At 31.8% G+C, this 16,693-nt stretch overlaps 1 protein-coding gene across 1 annotated transcript in view; it reads right to left on the bottom strand.

Moving 5' to 3' along the window:
- The window catches only part of LOC110102782 (heterogeneous nuclear ribonucleoprotein 1), a 29,821-nt gene extending 14,736 nt beyond the window's left edge, over positions 1-15,085 (bottom strand). The window contains exons 1-3 of the mRNA XM_020831264.2: positions 14,925-15,085; positions 14,532-14,817; positions 14,333-14,373 (exon numbers count right to left, since the gene is read on the bottom strand). Of these exons, the coding sequence (XP_020686923.2) occupies positions 14,333-14,373; positions 14,532-14,785 (295 nt within the window). The 5' untranslated portion in view covers positions 14,786-14,817; positions 14,925-15,085. The remainder of the gene's footprint in view (positions 1-14,332; positions 14,374-14,531; positions 14,818-14,924) is intronic.
- Between the last annotated feature and the right edge of the window lie 1,608 nt (positions 15,086-16,693).

The raw sequence follows: 16,693 nt of genomic DNA on the forward strand, positions 1-16,693 counted from the left end.
TGAATTACTTCAAAATATCAATTAAAAAATTATAATTCCCATCAATTAAAAAATTTAAATCCATCACTTTCATTGGTGGTAAAATTCTACATGCATTGCATAGATTGCAGATACAATTTTGGCTCATTAAAATTTCCTACATTCTTAATTATAACTTTAAAATTCCTCCTTGATGAGTTTGCACGAAATCATCTGTAAATTGACTATCTTTTACTAAATTAGCATGAATTGAGGTCCCAAATTGATAATATTGATCCCCTGTTTTAAACTTGCCTTGAGTCCATTGGCCTTTATTTGACATGGGTAAATCACAAAATTATTAGCTTGCCAAATTCAATCCAAGATGGCTTGAATTAAGGTTTGAAACAGGGGACCAATATTAATAGATAACAGCTCCTAAACTTATTCCCCCACCCTCCCACATTAAAATAGCATTAGTTAGAAAGCAAATAAAATTTGTCGTAGACCGGTCAAAAATGTGCTCAGCCCAAAAAATATTGAAGTTAACTTTGTTGGTTGTGTAGCCTACCCATGAAGCATTAATTAGACCATTAAATATGTCCAACCCAACTTCATAGATATCAACATTAATGATTCAATTATAGTAGCCACTCCTACGATTGAAGTTGATCAATTTTTTTAAAATAGCCAATCTAATAATAAGATTAGCCCAAAGCAATTCCACAATAAGTATAGATGAGCACAAGTTGAAGCGAAGTGGAACATATCCTTCTAGCAATGAATTAGAACCCAACATCTAGTGTGAATGACCTATTATGAAAAATTGTCAAGAATGATTGATAATCATTATAAACATTCATTAGTATCCCATGAGTTCTTGTGTCTTGATCCTATTAGATATGATCCCTCCTAATAAGAATTTTGCAGTTACAATAAAGGATTGGTAAAAAATTTCACCTATTTGCCCCTAATTAGAAATTGTCTTCTCCTAATGTTGATCAATTCTATTATTGAAACTTTTAATGCCTCTTCATCTCTTATTTTTTAATGGTTCAACCGAATTTTCCATCAAATAATGTCAATCCTCTAGAGCGCTCACTAGGTATTATATTAATTACTTGAGCTCTTGAATGACCTAATTAATTTAACATTTGGAGTAATTGTACTCTTTGAGAACAATTTGAAGTGGTTAACAAATTACGTGAGCAAGCCTCACCGTTGTCTTATTAGTCTCCATCCATTCTTCTTAGGTCTAAAATTAGCCTAGCCTCTCATCAATTATTTCTTTCACCTAGATTATCCAAGATATTCTAAAAGTGAAACTAAAACTCAAACACTAATATGTATCTAAATCAATCTAACCCCAAAATTTATATGTATCACAACGATAAGATGATCTAATAATATTGATGAAATTATGATGGAAAATGGTATGAAATTGATAGAATTTTAAAGCGCTTAGTGTTCTTTGGAGAAGGGATGTTTTTTTCTATGCAAAAAATCAAGAACTAGGGTTTCATGAAGTTAAGATTTCTAATTTACACCTACATAAAAGGTTTTCAAGCAAGTATGGTTAAGGTTTTCGAGAAAAGTTAAAAAGCTAGAATCTCCTTACAAAACAATCAAGAAGCATAAATGAACAATGAAAGATAAGATCAAGGTAATAGATCAAACTTATGATAAAATTAGTCTTCCTCTTACCTTAATTAGGGTTTTCCAAGTAAATAATAAAAGAAAAATTTATAAATATCTAACTCCCTAAACAATAACAACAACATCATCATCATCATCATGCCTTTATCCCACTATGTGGGGTCGACTACATGAATCTTGTTTCTCCATTATATTCTACTAAGAGCAAAATTCTCATTTAAATCTAATAAAAAATATCATTTTCAATACTTTCTAACCAACTCATGTTAGGTCTACATCTACCTTTTTTAATATAGAACATATCTAATACATCTACTCTCCTAAGTAGGCCATCCAAAGACGCTTCATGTGACCAAACCATCTAAGGAGACTCTCCCTAATCTTATCTGCCACTGAGCTACTCCAACCTTTTTATCTATATACTCGTTTCACATTTTGTCTAATAAAGAAAATAGGGAAAATACACGAAAATTCAAATATAGCCTAAAAGTCGAAACTCCTTTAAAAATATCAACTAAAATAGGTTAGTTCCCAAGTAAATATGATAACTATGGACTTGAAAGTTCAAAATCTATCTCCTTCAAAGATGGTTAAATTCTTCATCCATATCTTAATAGTAGATTAAGGTTTTAGTTCATTTAAACCTCATTTATGCTTGATTACATCTTAAAATTTTCACCTCATGAAACCATGCCAAAATTGATTACTTTTTAGTCATTTAACTTTAATCAAAGTCCAATTTCATAATATAGATCACCTTGTTTTTTTAGGTTTGACTCAAGTCCATCTTGATTTGATATAGCTAAACCTTAGATATATAAGTTTGCTCAATTGTCCCAATTAGGTTGAGTTAAGGTTTAGGGACCTTTGTATCACTATAATAACTACCTTGATGCAAGAACATAGATGATGGTGCATATGGGTGATATTGCATACAAAGCTTTCATTTACTATAAATAAATTATTCAAATCAAAGGTTTTGTTGAATTTCAATAATTCTTAGGATGATCATACACCACCGTTTAAAATTGTGAAGCACAAGAGGTGCCTCAACACAATTTCAAGGGAAAAAGCCTTCAGGTGAACGAATTGAGAATTTCCTGTGAGAGGTATACCTTGATTTGGTTGAAGCATGCCTCGCTTCTCTAGTATGAGGCATATCTCTTAGTCTATTTAATTTTTTAATGAAATAATATAATTAAAAATACCTACAATCAAACATTCATGCACCCAACGCCTAGCAATCTCATGCAGCCAGCTTGTCATTGCAACTGTCATCAACGATCGCCTGAGAGCTGGACTACACCATATTCCCTTCTTCCTATTAGATAAATTTTCTTCTTCCTATGCAAGTATTCTTCAACTCTTTTCAATTGTATTCTTGAATATGTATTGGTTTGTAACCCTTATTTTTTTTATTAGTAACCCTGCTGTCATTTGGTAAATGTGATTACTCTGTCATTTGGTAAATGTGATTACTCCGTTTAACTTTCATTTTGTTTCAAATCTTTTTATTCGAAACCCTAATTTTATGTCAGTAACCTTTTTTTGTTTGTAATCATAATGTCATTAAATAAATGTGATTGCTACATTTAATTTACATTTTGTTCCAATTTTTTTTGTTTGAAATCCTATTTTTAACCCTAAATTTTTTTTCTTTAAATATTTTATTGTTCTCAACTCGCTATTGTAAAATTTTGTAGATGATGGTTATAGGCAAAAATAATCATAAGAAAGATCAATATAGAAACATAGTAGTCAAGTATTGTTGGAGGCAATGACATAACATGTTTACTTAAATATAATTAATGTGAGATGGTGGTAAAGAGTGGTGTAAATAGGATGAAGGAGCACCTATATATCTGGATCCCATAAGAATATGGAACCATATGCCAAAGTGCTCGATATCGTGAAGGAGAAAATCAAAGCATACATAAATAAGTCAACAATGTTGAAGCATCTAGCACATAAATAGTTGATAGCAAAGTTGATATTAACTTGTACCACGAGAGCGAGCATAGCAGTCGAAACTCATCATTCTCATTGCAATCCATGTCCTGTAGGGGTGCAAGGAGCCCCATGGATCACTATATGATGACCCCGATAAAACATAGACAGAGAGATTGGCCTTCAGCATCACAAAAGCTACCTCAAAGACTATAGTGGAGGCATAGACATGGGTATAAACGAATATAGGGAGATTTTTTATGAGAATGTTATCCCTTTTAATGCTGCAACCTTGCAAGTTTACTTTAACATGATTTGTTCTGTCGGAGACTATTAACGAGGGTTAAAGCTCTCATCCAAGTATGATTTAAGGACATGGATTTTGAAGGAGGAACTGACAAACACTGAAAAAAGTATTGAGGAAATCAAGAGAACCTACAACCAAACGGTGAAAACTATCATGTATAATGGATGGTAAGATAGAAAAAATAGAAGCTTGATAAATATAGTGATTAATAACCCTTACGGTAGCGTTTATGAAGTCTATTGAGACATCTTATCAAAAAAAATGTCGAGTTCCTTTTTGGAGTAGTTGATGGTAATATTAATGAGATTGGGGAGTACTTGGTGGTTCAAGTGGTGACGGATAATGACAGTGCTCGTAGGGTCGCATATGCAAAACTTATGGAGAAGAAAAAACACTTATATTGAATTCTCTAAGACGCACATTACATAGGCCTAATCCTTAAAAATTGGGGAGCTGCCAAAACATAAGAATGTATTGAATAAAGTAAAAAAAATTAATTAATCATATATATAACCATTCTTGAGTTTTGACACTTATAAAAAAAGTTTTTGTAAAAAAATAGAAATAATGAGCCTGCAACAATAAGATTTTTCATTGTCTATTTGACTTCACAAAGCATGTTGGAGGCGACAACTTTTGGAGGCTATCTACACTTCACCACAGTAGTCAAGTTGTGCTTGGGCAAAAAAACCCGAGGAAACAAATTAAAAATATTATTTTGAATGACAAGTTCAGGCAGATTATGGTTTATGCTATTACAAATACCACGCCACTAGTGTAAGTTTTGAGGATAGTGGCTGCAAAGAAGCAGCCTACAATGGATCTCGTATATAATACTATGGGTAAAACAAATGAGCTGATTGTCGACAACATAAGAGGAGAGGAGGGAAACTATAAAAAAGTTTAGAATATTATTAATGAAAAGTAGGAGCCACAACTTTATTGTTACTTGCATGTAACAAACCATTATCTAAATCCTCATTTTAAATATAAAGAAAATAAGTCAACGAGTCCTGAGATAAAATTGAGATTATATCATTATATGAATATGCTTATAGTTGATTCTAAGATAACAAACACTAATATACAATTGGTACCTTCTAGAAATAAAGAGGGCTTCTTTGGACTGTTGTAGGCGAAATATAGTTTCAAAACGATCTCGAGGTAATTTGATTTTTTTTATTGGAGAAAATTTATATATCAAAATGATTCATTCTACCTACGGTACTTATTTTCTTCCACCTCAGTTGAGTGATGAATACAATTTGATAAAAGCGCTCCAGAACTATATCATTTTGTTGTTAAGATTTTGGGATTAATGTGCTCTTCATTTAGATATGAATGCCACTGTAGCATGTATAAGCAAGTGCATGCAAAGAGTATAAATTATCTGACAATCCTAAAGAAGTATTCCATGGTGTACATCATATATAATAAAAGACTAAAGGACAAAAGCTTGAAGAAAAAAAGAATTAAAGGATGACTAAGACCCTTAGCATTTTTAGGACATTACTATAGATGATGAGTAGTTTGTAAATGATCACATGGAGATAACACCATCTGAGTTATAAGAAGAAAATTTGAATATTAATTTCTTTGATAGTTATAGAAACAAATTATCTGCATCCACCACAAGCCAAATTTGTTGGGTTACTTATCCTGAGCTTGAGTTCTATATTATGTTTTGGTGCTTTCATCAACATAAGAAGTATTTGTTGCTTGAGAAGTATGATATTATGCATGGACTTTATAATACATCAAATTGAATCCAATTTGTTGTGTGACTTATTCTCCTTCTTTGGGTAGAATTGGCCAAACGCCTTTCTTGTTCGTAATAGCTATTGCTCTGAATTTAAATAGATTCAAAATTATCTATTCGTATTTTATACTAACTTTTAATCCAAATTCTTTTAATGCAGTAGAACTGTTGATAAGTTTGAGATCAATTAAATAGCTTGGCACATATGAAACTTGTATTTATGCAAAATCATTATTCTATAAAATTTTGGCAAATTTCTTAACCAATAAGAGTAAATGTGGTTGGTGATTATTTAAATCAATTCATTTTCCTATTGATTTTAATCATTTCCAATTTTTTATTCTTGAATATTTAAGATTATTTCATTATCAACTGATTGTAAAAAGAGCTATTGCTTATTTTTCAATTACAAAAAGAGAATGTTAATGGAGAGGAGAACATGAACACTCAAATTATTCCTCCTCCAACTACTACAAAGGAACTCATGAATAAAATTTGTTTAGATATTGACAAGTATTTTTATGAAAATGGCATTCCATTCAATGTTGTTAGGAGTCCAGCATGGTTCAACATGTTTCAATCTATTGAGAGCTATGATTGAGGCCTAGAGCTTCCAAGCATATATGAGTTGAGGACCCGGATGTTAGATGAGGTTGGGATAACAACAAAGATGATGGATGAAGTTAAAAAGGCCAGGGTTGAGACAGGAGTGACCATAATGTCAGATGGTTGGTCAGATATTTGACAGAGGAGTATCATAAACTTCCTTGTTAACAATACATATGAAATTGTATTTCTAACATTAACACTGTTAATGTTTCAGCTTTTGTAAAAGATGTGCAACTATTGTTTCAAATGCAAGATGATGTTGTGGAGGAAGTAGGAGAGATATTTGTGGTTCAAGTTATTATAAATAATATAAGTGCATACAAAGCTGTAGAGAGATTATTAATAGAGAAGAGTAAGCACCTCTATTAAACTCCATGTGTTGCGCACTGCATTGATTTAATGCTTGAGAGGTTTGGACAATTGTCACAGCATAACTCTACCTTTTTTAAAGCAAAAATTGTTAGTAAATTCAATTACAATCACTCTCGGGCACTCAACTTAATGAAAAAATTTACTGATAAAGAAATTATTCTGCTTGTTGTCACTAGATTTGCAATTATATATCTGACATTGCAATAATTTAAGGAGTTAAGACAACCATTATAAGTTATGTTCGGCTTTGAAGAATGAGACATAAATTCATGGGCCAAAAAATAAGAAGGAAAACAAGTGAAGAAGATTATTATGAAAGATGATTTTTTCTAGTAGAGCATAAATTATATTCTGAAGATTATAGAACTTTTAGTTAAGATGCTAAGAATGATTGATGGTGAGAAGGACCAAACAATAGGATTTATTTATGAAGCAATGAATAAGGCTAAAGAAGTTGTAGCAAGAGATTTGGATGGTCAAGAATGCGCTACAAAAAAATTTAGAAAATTATAAATGAAAAGTAAGATCACTGATTACCAACACTTACATGCTTTTGCATATTATTAGAACCCTCAATTTCATTATGATAAGGACTTGTTTATATGCATGCTTGTATAGGCTTGTTTGTGAAAGTGACTATCTCAAAGAAAAAGATAAACTTAAAAATTTTCATTTGAAGAATGAAATATTTAAATTTAGAGCAACTCAAGCATATTACAAAACATGCTCTCCTAATATGCTTGCACGTTTATAATTTTAAATTTAAATACTTATGTTTAAGCTTCCTACTTGAGTATATATTATAATATACTTTTTATTTTAATATAGAATGTTGGCATGCCAATTTGGAGAAAATGCTCCTGAATTAAAAGCATTTGCAGTTAAAGTTCTTAGCCTAATATGTTCGTCTTCTACATGTGAGCATAATTGGAGCACCTTCAATCAAATTCATACAAAAAAAGGAATCGATTGGCTTCAAGACAAATAAACAAGCTTGCTTATGCTATATTTAATAAAAAATAGAATTATAGACATCTTAAATTATAGAAGTAAAATAATGGAGACGATGAATTAAATCATTTACTTATCTATAATTTACAATCTTATGATGAATGAGTTACTCCTAGAGTAATGATGTTTTTGAAGTTTAAGTTGAAGTTGAAGGAGAAACTTATGTCGATAAGGAGAATAAAACAATCAATATTGACATTAAAAGGTCTATTGAATTGAGACCAACTTCTACTTCACAAGTATATAAAAGAAAAAAAATAAAATGGGACTGGAGTTTCAAAAAAATTCAAAGATAATCTTAAATATAATGGATTATTTTTTATGTTATTAATTTATTATTTCATTTTAGATTACAAATCATGAAATATTAACTTGTATAGAGGATAAGGAAAAAAATATTATAATTGAAGAAGATTTTAAAGATGACTTTGATGTTATTAATTTATTATTTCATTTTAGATTACGAATCATGAAATATTAACTTGTATAGAGGATAAGGAAAAAATATTATAATTGAAGAAGATTTTAAAGATGACTTTGACATAAACTATGAAAATTCTTCTGAAGATTGTCAAAATAAAGATGAGAGTGTCTTGGGTCTTGATCATAGGAGCGTGCTTAAGCTTCAAGTGATTTTTAATTTGAATCTTATGTTTCAATAACATTTACTTTCAAACAAGTCATTATGTTCATAATTTACTTAATATTTTACATATCTTATGAGTTATTTATAATTTTTTTAATACTTTGATTTTTCATTTTGAGGCTTACGCTTCACCTCGCACAGAAAAAATGTCTTGATTTCTATCTTCGCCTTTTTAAACCTTGTTATTATGCAAAAAATCAATTTTAACATTCATTTTCACTTTAAAAAATTTTTAAATTTTGAGGCTTATGCCCCACTTCACAAACAAAAACACCTTAATGCCCAATTTTAAACATTGGGCTATACTTCCTCTAACAAAAAGAAATACATAATAATATGATTCATAAAATCAAAATAATAAATGAACCAGCTAATCAATTGCTTAACCTAAAATTAATTATCAAAGTTAGCCTTTTCATCAAGTAATTGGGGCCTGTCTTACAAATTAATTGAGTGTCAATCTTGATCAAAGCTCAAGTGCAATTTGATGAGCCATCTATGCAAATGTCAATTGATGTTAAACTCAAAACCCAAAATGGAATTAATGGCAATGCAAAAATAAAATAAGCCTCTATTCCTATGTTATTTCCCCAATAGATAGTTATCACTTATCTAGGGTGTTAAATAGGCCAACCTAGTTGAGTAGAGCTCTACCCAACTATCTTTCTTCATTGGGAGTTGAGGAGTGCTTGCTCATCACTCAAACTTTTAAATTCTATCGAGTATGTGTATCATTGTTCTGCTAAGTTGTATCCAAATATAACTAGACTAAATTAAAATGAAAATTAAAAATTAATCTCTCTTCTAATGTAAATTACTTGATGGTTTTCATAAAAAAAGGCATATTTACTTATTATCTTTCAAAAAATGAAATAAATGGAGTAGGATGAATAATACTATTCTGAGTTAACTTATGCTTGTTCAAAATAGGATTTCGTTCCACTTAACTCTACTAACTTTCATCAACTAAAATGCAAGGAATCAAATCAGCCCTCATACAATTCCATGAAATGCACCACTAAAAGATAAGCAACTTTAAAAAAAACACTCAATGAGTTTTTTACTAACTTATCAAGATATCAGTTGAATGACAAATGGGCAATTCCACGAATGCAACAGAAAGACTTAGTACAGGATTGTTTAGCCATGCATTAAGCCTCATAAATGATGTTTAAGCCTCCACATTTAACAAATAAATCAACACAAACAGTCTGCAAGAATTTAACTGTTTGTAGAGTGTATCGGTTCCCATACATCCTCACTCAAGGACTCTCCCATAATGTTTTACTGTTCAAAACATCCAAACTAACATAATTACATTAATCAGATGCTAATCCCACAATCCCATGTGTCGTCTTCAATATTATAATGTTACATGGTTTTATAGCTTGAATAATAAATGGGGTATTTCATACAATAATGTATATTTGATAATATAATAATCCATATGAAATCAACATGACATATTAGTTTTCAAATCTATAAGAACTTACAATACAATAACACCATCAAGCCCTTATCCCATCACGTGGGATTGGCTACATTAATTATTTTTCTCCATTGTCATGTTAAGAGTCAGATTTTCATTTACATCTACTTAAAAAAATGTTATTTCTAACACTTTCTAACCAAATCTTTTTAGGCCTACCTCTATCTTTCTTAGCATAGATCCTAACTGGGTCATCGAAAGGCTGGCTTTTATGTGATCAAACCATCTAAGATGACTCTCTCTAATCTTATCCGCTACTAGAGCTACTCCAACCTTTTCACGTATATACTCGTTTCACATTTAGTCTTGAAGGGTGAAGCCACTCATTCTCTTGAGCATCCTCATCTCTGCAACACTTAATTTAATTTTATGTTACTCTTTTAATGGCCAACATTCTACACCATAAAGCATTGTAGGTCTCACCACCATCTTATAAAATTTTTTCCTTAAATTTGAGGGGTACTTTTCTGTTACACAATAGACCCGATGCATTCATCCACTTCAACCATCCAACTTGAACTCTACTAATAATATCTCCATCCATTTCACCATCACTTTGAACAACAGACGCGAGATATCTAAAATGTGTACTCTTTTTAATGACTTGACCGCCCAAAGTCACAAACCCCCCATTAAATCTATTACAATTAAAATTACGCTCCATATATTCGATTTTAGATCTACTCAAAAGAAAACCTTAAGACTCTAAGGTTGACCACCATAATTCAAGTTTACTTTCAACTCTCTCTCTAGTCTTATCAACAAGAAGAATATCATCAACAAAAAACATACACCGTGGTGCATACTCTTGCAAATATCTAATAAGAACATCTATGACTAAAGTAAAAGGGTATGCACTTAAAGTTGGTCCCTAATGTAATCCAACTAAAATAGGAAAATACTTGGTCAAACCATCTTGTTTGAACACAAGTAACAACTTATACATACATATCCTTAATAACTTAAATATAAACATTATTAACCCCTTTCTTTTCAAGAACTCTCCAAAGCACTTCTTTGAAACTTTATCATATGCTTTTTCTAAATCAATAAATATCATATGTCAATCCTCCTTATTATCTACAAACTTCTCCATCAACCTCTCAAAAAATGTATAGCTTCCATAGTAGACCTACCCAGCATGAATCCAAATTGATTTTGAGAAACATTAATATCACATCGTAACCTATGCTCAATAGCTCTCTCCAAAAGTTTTAATGAATGACACATAAATTTAATTCCTTTATAATTCACACACACTGATGCATCACCTCTATTCTTAAAAATAGGAACCAACACACTCATCTAACATTTTTTAAGCCTTCAAATTAATATTAAAATTTTCATAAGCCAAGAAATTTCATCTCCTAAGCATTTTCACACCTCTATTGAGATATCATCAGGTTTAAAAACTTTTACAGACTTTAAGATTCTCAAAAGAAAATTTTCAACCACAAATGATCATGATTCTCAAAAGAAAAATAAACACCACCAAATATAATAATGCAAGAAGCACAAAGAGCCAAAATTACATACAAACACAACAATTTTGATGTGGTTCAATTGTAGCCTACATCCACACATAGGATTTTTAGCACAACTTCCACAAAATAAAATTGTTATTCCTTTGATAAGAGAAGCCTTTATACCAACCTTCTTTTCGTAACAACATCCCCAATCATTGGGACAACCTCCCATGAATACTCTCCTCCACAATGTTCCAGAAAAATGAAAGAGTAGAATTGGGCTTTCAAAAAGTTTACACTCTCTGACAATATTTCAATCACAAAAGATCATGATTCTCATAAGAGAAATAAACACCACCATATGCAATTAGCAAGAAATGCACAAACTAAAGAGGGCTACGTGTACTAAAAAAAGGCTGTAATGAGTCTCAACCATGATAAGACCTTACAAGACCTCCACTTAGCATCTTTTAAACTTAAATGGATTACCTCCAAACAATTCTCAAAAGAAACAATCAAGAAATTATAAATTTCCCTCAAAAAGAGTAATGTCTTAATGTCAAATTCGTTGAGAGTGGCCTCTTTGATGGAATATGGTCTCACAAATGGGAGGGGTAATTGTGATGAAGGAATGTGCTTATAGAAAGTTCCGATCTCAAACATAAATAAAACCCTGAGACATTATGGTGAAATAAAATCAATATGCTTTCTAAAATAACGCCTACTATGGTGTTTACAAATAACCAAGTAGCCTCTCTTTCAACAACCTACAACTATATTAAAACCTTTCCAGTTACTTTATAAGATATCTACTCTAACCCTAGAACAACTAACTATTATGTGCTAAAACGGAAATAATACCTTTCTTGAGCTATATGATCACCATGAATAGAAAAAAAATGGTAAATAAGTAATGAATCCATTACAATAATGAAGTGTGAGATTGTTTAGAAGAAAAAAATAATAGTACAATCCAAAATTTTAAGCCATCAATGCTCAGTAGAAAGGCCTTTAGAGTCTTAATGATTTATTGCTCATCACTTTTTCACTCGCAATCAATCACATTTAATAATGATGATGCCGTGATCATTAATAAAAAAATATCAATATATATGCTTGACATGTAGATCAAGTTAATATATGTTAACGAGATCTAGTTAGAATTGCTATTGTTTACAAATAAAGATAGTTTAATGCATTTAAATGTCATAAGCTACAATTTTACTCATATGCATCTTCTAGACGTCCATGTTAAAGTCAAATAAAACAAACCATTACAAATTCCATCATAATCCTACCAAGGAAGTCCCATTAATAATAGGGTATTTGATAAAATTCCGAATGATTTAAAACACTATAGTTAAATGGGCAAATCAAGTTGAGATGCAACCCAAAATCAGCCCCAACTCCCCTCTCCCCTCCAAACACATTCACAAAATAGTAGAAATTACTTGCATATGTATTTAACAATTGTAGGGATGATAGAAATTAAGAAAGATTGATGAAGAAAACCAGTATTTTTTTTTATTTTTTTTGAAACACATGATCAAACATCTAATACATTGAACATATATAAAACTATCTTAATGGACTCAATGATTACCATCCTTGAAAAAGAATAAGAAATGAGTTTGAAGTCAAGTCCCTCTCATAACATAAAGTTTCCGGTTAAACTTACTACATATTTAACAAATAACATGAAATTTTCACTCCTCGCGACACAATAAACCTCCAGTGTGTTCAAAAGAAATATTAATACTACCATAATATCACTCAACAGACTAAGAGTAAGAAAAAGTAAAAGTTAGACCTAAATCAAAGCTTTCTAAATCTTCTAGTTTTAATAGCAATAAGAAAATAACAGAATATTAGGCAATCTGTGCATCCACAAAAGACCACTATTTCTCATGCAATATATTTTTCAACATAGAATCAGAAATTAGAAATAAACTAGAATCATAAGATAGAAAATACGGTTACCTTATCCCAAAATTAAGGACATGCTCAAACCTAGCTACATGAAAACTAAGTAATTAACATGCTACTAGAAACAACATGAAAACTGCTCGGCTTAATACCAATCCATGATTGCTCCAAGCATTCATTATCCTCATCACCACAATTTACCATCCAATAAGCCTTCTTTTCCATTCCATTTTAAAACCCTCTATACCATGTTTTCTGGAAGTTATTCTTGTAACTACTATGCATAAGCATGGAGCATTTTTTTCAAGTGTTTTACAACCTTAAAGAGAAGAAACAGAGGTCTAATTTTGTTTAAAAAAACACAACTATCAAGAGACGAGCATCTTATCACTTATATATATATATATATATATATAGTAAAACAAATACAATTAAACCATTTAAGTTTGTAGCATATATATAGCGTAAATGAAATATAATCTTTTCTAATATCTATTCCATCTATTATCATTGTATGTTAAATCACCACCATAATTAACTCACTCTTCTTCGTAATCTTAAGTATTAGCAAATGACTCTTCAAATCAAAACAATATGCTCATCCCACAACCTGATGCATAGCCAACACCTTACAAATAAGGCTCACATCTATGACCCCACCTCATATAGTCCATAAGCCTTGGCAAACACTTACTCACCGTTAATGACATTAGTTTGAATCTTTACAACATTTTGGACAGCTCGAGTTACAAGAAAATTTTAACACACAAAAATTTTGCATTTTCATACTTGAAAAACAAGATAACTACAGAGCTCTATAAGGATATTAATACTAATATAATAGCACTAAACAGAAAAGGCAAGCAAATCTGAAAGCATACCTACGTAAAGATATTTATAGCTCAACTACTGATAGCGTTAGTTAAAGTAACATCACACTAACAATATGGGCCATTCAAAAGTAGAAATGTTGCACTTAGTAATAAAAAATAGCTTGTTGAACATTTAAACAGATTAATCATAATCTCTGACGTGGAAGCAGGAAATGAAAAACGTACACAGTGCCAATTTAAAAAGAAAATCTAATTAAGATAAGATCGAAGAAACAAACGAACTAGGTAAACAATATTTAAGAATATTCACTAAAAAAGGCAAAAAGAATCTGCAATTGAACAGTAGCTCTTACCTTCGGTTGTGTCCCAAGCAACACCACCAACGAAGATTTTTCTACCAAACAAGAAAGAAATACGGTTATCTTCACTTCACCATCCCTCCGTGGCAATCAAATGGGCCAGAATATGACCCTGACCATCCGCTAGCCTTAGATCTAGAAACATGATGGTCTAACAAAAACGAATAGCAATCCCTAAAACTATGCTACTAACCCTGAAGAAGAAGAAGCGCTAACATGTTGCTTTAACTCCTCGTCTGCACTATCTACGTGATCTATCCTCCTTCCAGGAGACTTCTTCCTCTCTCCTGCACCTTCTTCATTTCCTCCCTCTTCCTCCTCTTCCTCCTCCTCAACCTCCTCCTCCACTTCCTCCTCCTCTTCGACCTCCTCCTCTACCTCTTCCACATCATCTTCTTCCACTTCCCCGCCGTTAACGGCGGCCAGCTTCTCCTTCGCAGCATCCATGGGTTTGTTTCCTTTTCTACGACCTACCAGACCTGCAAAGGAGCAAAGGTTATTCCGCTAATTCCTAATCACCTCTAAGCCTAAACAAGAGCAAAACCCTAGGTGGTACCGTGCAGGGCCTCAGAAGTACATTTCCTACCTATCTAAGGTTTGCGCAGCGGAGCTCTGAGGATCGCTTTCTCTCGGAAATATTTCTTCTGCCAGAACGAAAACCCTAACGGACGCTCTTGGCGGCGCGCTTGCCTGCGTGGACCGCGCGTGAGTCTAATCGATTATAAACGTTGACGGAAGGCGGTTGTAAGAGGCGACACGAAACTGCTACCAAGACCGGTATTATCGGGCAGATACGATTCCCCTCAAAATTACAAGCCCTTGTCGGATTTGTTTTGAACGGGTGGCATCCTCATAATTGTCGCTTGATGGCATAATTAATTCATGACGAGCCTACCAGCAATCAGCTTCACAGTTGTAGGACCCGCAGTTAATTTCTCCCCACTAAAGGGGTCGTGCCCCATGAGACAGGAATCAAATATGGATAGGCAGGTTCCTAACCATGCTCGTCCACCAACCGAACAAAGCTCGGTGGGGTGATTTTAATTTGTTATTTGTTAAAATTGAACGAGAATGTTGTCTTGGGATGCAAAGAACAATTTAAAATAAAAATATGTTGATTATTTTGTTTACTTAGATATTATGTGCTTTTTCTTCATATTTCATTGAATAGTAATATCATTAGCCTTAAATAACTCAAAATTACTAATAATTCTTTAATATTTGCATGCATGATAAGATAACTCAAATGAGTTGATCGAACATTCTTCAAACTCTTATCGAACATTAATAACTCTTATCCAAAAAAAAATTTGATCATGTTTAAATAAGGTTTGAATATGACGTTCTTCGAATTATGATCAAGCCTTCTTTGATTCGATCCAGGTTTCATAATACAAATAAGCTTTATGTAAATTTCGATCACGTGCCTGATATATTTAGATCAAGGATAAAATAAGTTTGGAGTGTTTTAGGTTTAAAGTTTAGAATATAAACATATAACATTATTAACCTTCAATGACAATCGTTGGCTAGTCAGGACAGAGAAAGAGACGAAAATCTTGCTTTGAAACATTGCTTCATTGCCGTCCCTTGCGAACAAGAATCGCTGGAGAGGAAGAAGATGCTAAGAGTATGAGAGATCGATTAATGTTTTACCCAAAAAAAGTTGATGTGATTCCCCTAAAATTTTAATATAATTACATTAGTCATTAGAATGAATATATTTATGAAAATTTAGGTTCTTTGCATGTTAAAAAATTTATAATGTTAGCGTGAAAGGTTATCATATTAATATTAAATAAAGATTTAGCACACAAAGGGACATGAGAATTCTATGAAAAATCTAATAAAGGAAAAAAATTATGAGGCCTTACTAAGTTTAAATCATTCCAGTAAATTTATAATTAATTATAAACAATGCTAGCTTTTTCCCATAATTGAGCAAGGTGCTGCTACAATAAAGTAGACAATATTTTATAAAATGAATTATGTAGTAAAAGTTAGAAGAGATGTTTGGCATGGGAGCTATCTTCAATAACCCTTAACGGATGCATCAGATGAACAAATCACTTCATATCCCAAATATAAACTTACTCGGAAGTGATCAAACTAACTAATACTCACACCGACTTTCTATTAAGAGCATCAGCAATCACATTTCCTTTACGATGCTGATAAATAACATTCAAATCATAGTTTTTAATCAACGCGAATCGCCTTCTCTACTGCCCCAGGCTTAAGGTGGATCCGCCCCTAGATCTAAGTGCCAAATGATTACACAAACAAATTTTATAGTTTGATAAGTGAACTTCAAAAGACACTATATCTCAAATCAAAAATGTCGAAACAAATTGC

The sequence above is a fragment of the Dendrobium catenatum genome, unplaced genomic scaffold (genome assembly GCF_001605985.2).
Source record: "Dendrobium catenatum unplaced genomic scaffold, ASM160598v2 fragScaff_scaffold_1067, whole genome shotgun sequence".
NCBI lineage: Eukaryota > Viridiplantae > Streptophyta > Magnoliopsida > Asparagales > Orchidaceae > Dendrobium > Dendrobium catenatum.